General features: G+C 55.5%; 1 protein-coding gene across 1 annotated transcript in view; it reads left to right on the forward strand.

Moving 5' to 3' along the window:
* MATK (megakaryocyte-associated tyrosine kinase) overlaps window positions 1-4964 on the forward strand; it is a 13450-nt gene that overhangs the window by 1094 nt on the left and 7392 nt on the right. The window contains exons 4-6 of the mRNA XM_006897958.1: window positions 876-991; window positions 1077-1296; window positions 2495-2588. Of these exons, the coding sequence (XP_006898020.1) occupies window positions 876-991; window positions 1077-1296; window positions 2495-2588 (430 nt within the window). The remainder of the gene's footprint in view (window positions 1-875; window positions 992-1076; window positions 1297-2494; window positions 2589-4964) is intronic.

A 4964-nucleotide genomic window follows, 5' to 3' on the forward strand; every position in this document is an offset into this window, starting at 1 on the left:
ATGTGCATGTGTGGGGTGTGTGTGCATGTGTGTGGGGAGTGTGTGACATGTGCATGTGTGGGATGTGTGTGCATGTGTGGTGTATGAGAGTGAGGGGTGAGTACAAGTGTATGTGATTTGTTAGAGGCTGTGTGTGAGTATAGGGTGTGAGAGTGGGGTGTATGCGTGTGTGTGGCGTGTGTACATGTGTGTCTGTGTGAGGTGTGTGGTATGTGCATGCATGTCTTTATATATGGTGTGTCCCTGTGTGAGAGTGAGGAGGTGTCCATGGAGTGTGTGTCCGTGGGTTCATGGGGTGTGTGTATATCCATGTGTCTATGATGTGTCCATATGCCCATGGTATGTATGTGTCGTGTGTCCATGTCTGTGGGCCCCTGTGTGTGTGTCTGCCCATGTGTCCATGTTTCCATGGGTGGGTGTGTCCATGATGTGTGTGTCTGTTCGTGTATCTATGGGGGTGTGTGTGATTGTGTCCATGGGGGGAGGTGTTTCCATGTGTCCATCTTGTGTGAGTGTGTCCATGTGTCCATGGTGGATGTGTGTGATGTGTGGCCATGTCTGTGGTGTGTGCATGTGTGTAAGAGTGGGGGTGTCCGTGTGTCCGTGGTGTGTGAATGTGTCCATGTGTCCGTGTGTTCATGGTGTGTATGTCTGTGTGTCCATGGTGTGTGACTGTATCCATGTATCTCCATGTATCCCTGTGTCCATGGGGTATGTGTGTGTCTGTGGTGTGTGCATGTGTGTGACCTGTGTGGCAGACATGTGTAAGGGGGGATGTCCGTGTGTCCATGGTGTGTGTGGGTGTATCCATGGTGTCCGTGGCATGTGCCCGCGTGTACTCCCTGAGGTCCCCATCACTTCCCCCGCTCCCACAGAGCAAGAGCTGGTACCGTGCCAAGCACCACGCCAGCGGTGAGGAGGGGCTGCTGGCGGCCGGTGCCCTGCGGGAGCGCGAGGCCCTGTCCACCGACCCCAAGCTCAGCCTCATGCCGTGAGTGAAGTGGGAGGGCGGGATTGGAGGCCTGCCCCTCCTGCCCCCTCCTGTCCCTCCTGACCCCCACACGCTCTGCCCGCAGCTGGTTCCACGGGAAGATCTCGGGCCAGGAGGCCGTGCAGCTGCTGCAGCCGCCGGAGGACGGGCTGTTCCTGGTGCGCGAGTCAGTGCGTCACCCCGGGGACTACGTGCTGTGTGTCAGCTTCGGCCGCGACGTCATCCACTACCGCGTGCTGCACCGCGACGGCCACCTCACCATCGACGAGGCCGTCTGCTTCTGCAACCTCATGGACATGGTGGAGGTGCGGTCCCTGAGCAGACGTGGGGAGCCAGGGGCACCCCAAGATAGAGGTGTGGTCCCTGAGCAGATGTGGGGAGCCAGGGGCACCCCGAGATAGAGGTGTGGTCCCCAAGGAGACATAAGGACCCAGGGGCACCCCAGGATAGAGGTGTGATCACTGAGCAGATGTAGGAACCTGGGGAACTCAAACTAGAGGTATGGTCCCTGAGCAGATGCGGGGACCCCGGAGGTGCCCCAATATAGAGGTGTGGTCCCTGAGAAGACATAGGGACCCAGGGGCACCCCAAGATAGAGATGAGGTCCCTGAGCAGACGTGGAGAGCCAGGGTCACCCCGAGATAGAGGTGTGATCCCTGAGCAGATGCGGGGACCCCGGAGGTGCCCCAATATAGAGGTGTGGTCCCTGAGGAGACATAGGGACCCAGGGGCACTTTGATATAGAGGTACAGTCACTGAGCAGATGTGGGGCCCCAAGGGATCCAATATAGAGGTGCGGTCCCTAAGCAGATGTGGGGACCCCGATATAGAGATGGGGGCCTGGCAGACATGGGGCCCCAGGGAAAGACCCCCAAGTAAGAGGACTGGGATGTGGGGTCTCCCAAGTCCCATCTTAGCCACTGAGCAGATATTTTACCCAAAAGCAGGTGTCCAAATATACAGTTGCGGGCTAGACCCCAAGGCCCCACCCCCAGCTGCTAGATGGACATGGGACCCCCAGAGGAGGACTCCCAGTAAAGATGGAGTAAAGTCACTGTGGACCCCTGAGACCACTGGCCACTGGACAGACACAGGACTAGGGATCCCCAGAGCAGAGCTCCCCAATTCAGAGGTGGAGGGACTAGTCCCCATGGGCCTCCCAAAACTTCTTCCCCATATCTGTCTGCTGGACGCACACAGGAACCTCAGAACAGAACACAAGTGCCAGAAAGGCCCCATGGACCCCCAGCCAGGAGCTGAGGTGGCTCCCAGGGGACCCCAGGAATCTCTCTCTGTTAAAACCAATCCCCCCTCCCTGTTCCTCCTCCCCTACATTCTTTCCTATTTCCATGGAAACCAGCACCACCAAGGCCCTTTCCTCATCCCCAGTTCCCACCCATCCCGTTCAGAAAACACTAGAAAGGGGACAGTGGGGTGCAGGGGTCCCCTGTGCCTCAGATCAGGTTCACACAGCCCTTGTGTCCTTCTGCCCCCACTTTCCAGCATTACAGCAAAGAGAAGGGGGCTATTTGCACAAAGCTTGTCACCCCAAAGCGGAAGCAGGGCACCAAATCAGCGGAAGAGGAACTAGCCAAGGGTAAGGCGGGGGGACCTCCGACCCCTTACGGGCCCATCCCTGTCCGTGTTAGCCCACCTGGGGAGCAGGATCTGGGGCCGCAGGCATGTCACCGTCCACCCTGAACCGTCTAAGAACCAGACCACCTGAGCCTGTACCTCACCTGAGCAAACACCTGTGTCACACCTTTGTTACACCTGTGTCACACCAATCACACGCCTGTGTTACACCTATGTCACACCCAAGCATGCACCTGTGTTACACCTGTGTCACACCGAGCACATGCATGTGTTACACCTATGTCACACCCAAGCATGCATCTGTGTTACACCTCTGTCACACCTGAGCCTGTACCTATACCTCACCTGAGCACACACCTGTGTCACACCTGACAGTGCACCTGTGTCACACCCAAGCATGTACCTGTGCCTTCCCTGAGCATGCTTCTGTGTCACACTTGAGCACACACCTGTATCACACCTGCGTCACACCTGAGCACACACCTGTGTCACACCTGAGCACACACCTGTGTCACACCTGAGCATGCATCCATGTCACACCTGAGTACACACCTGTCTCACACCTGGGTACTCACCTGTCTCTCACACCTAAATCACACCTGTGCCTCATTTGCCTAAAGCTTTGTGACAGAAAGATAAGCTGCCCTTGGGACAAGGCAGAGGTACCCACAGACAGAAATGAGCCCAGCATTGAAGAAATTCTTGCAGATGTGTCTTCTCTCATGTTCCTAGCATCCACCATGTCACGTGAGCCAGTCACCTGGCCCTGCCATCCCCCCAGGATCCCATCCGTCCACAAGCTTGTTGTTTTCATTGTTAGCTGCCATCCAGTGAACTCACAGGGACCCTGTGACAACTGTCCACTTGTTGCCATCCTGCACTGTCCCCGTGAATGCTTGCAAAGCATGCTGGGATGCCTGGGGCTTCCAGTGACTGACCTGGGAAACTTCATCACAGGCCCTTCTTCCTGGTCTATCCCTCTTGAAGTCTCCTGAAGCCTGCTTAGCAGCCAAGCCTTCATGGACAGACAGGGGACAGCTGGGCGTGACCCGAGGTCTCTAGCATGCAAAGCAAGAATTCCACCCTTTAGCTACTAACCCCAGTTACATCCTGGCCCCTTCCCTCCCTGCAGCCCCTGCCCCAGCCCACACAGCCGATCACCTCCTCCCAGATGCAGGACCCCTTCCCACCCTGCAGCGTCCATGAGCCTCCACCCACAACACTATCTGCTTTAGTTTTTCTGTTGTGATTTGAATGAGCATTGACAGAGCTACTTGGCTTTCCACTCGACTGTTCTTCCACATTTTAGTTTATGACATTAAGTACGACGCCCACAAAGTAATAGTACTTCTCCCACCTCTTCCCTGGGATTCTCATGTCCTTTAATCCTGTCCTCCTAACGTTTCCTGCCTTCCGAGCTTTGTCTCTGGGCCAGTGCTGCTCATTTGATCCCCTATGGTTATTTGAGGTATTGAGCGCTTCTCTGGTGTGAGTTCTGGTGGCTTTCGTGGTAAAAAAAGTGGTGGTTCAAATCCACCAGCTGCTCCGTGGAAGAAAGATGGGCAGTCTCCCCGGTGTCATTTGCAGCCTCTGAAAGCCTGCTGGAGGGTCCTCTGGAGTCAGTCCCGTCTTGGTGGCGCGCAGAAACCGCTGTGTGATTGCTCACCTTCTAGGCCTGTTTGTTGTTTGGCTCATAATTGAGTCACGAGATTGAAGGGTGACCACCGGCATGGTCCCAGGGTTCTGCCCGTCTCTTAGCTGGCTTCTTAGGCTATGTGAAGGTCATTCATGCCTCTCCCACTCTGCACAGTCTCCCCTGGCCTGAACCTGTTTCCAGTATCATCCACCTCCTCCTTCCACACCCACTGGATTCTTTTCTTCTCATGCTCTTCACCTCTGTACATTCTGTTGCCTCCAGTCAAATCCTTTCCAGCCATAGGAAAATGCTCACTGTACAGAGGTCAATAAGAATGCTCGCATCAGAGAGCTGGACAATGACTAAGGAGGACAGAAGAAGAATGACTGCCTCTGAGTTGTGGTCCTGGAGAAGAGACTGAATACCCCACGGACGGCCAAGAGAACAGACAGATGTATCCTGGAAAGGGTGCAGCCAGAGCCCTCCCTGGAGGCAAGGACGCCGCTTCCTCTCTTCTGCTCTGGACGTGTTGCTAGGTGAGGCTGTTCCTTGGAAAGGGGCATCATGCTTGGAAAGATAGAGGGTCGGCGAAGGAGAAGACCCCCAGTGAGGGGATTGACAACAATGACTTCAGCGATGGGCTCACGTGTCTCAGAGATGATGAGGACGGCACAGGAGAGGGCGGGGTTCAGATCTCTTGTTCCTAAGGCTGCTGTGAGTCATAACTTGATAACACCTAAC

The sequence above is a fragment of the Elephantulus edwardii genome, unplaced genomic scaffold, assembly GCF_000299155.1.
Source record: "Elephantulus edwardii isolate Elephantulus edwardi_28Jun2011 unplaced genomic scaffold, EleEdw1.0 scaffold00217, whole genome shotgun sequence".
Lineage (NCBI taxonomy): Eukaryota > Metazoa > Chordata > Mammalia > Macroscelidea > Macroscelididae > Elephantulus > Elephantulus edwardii.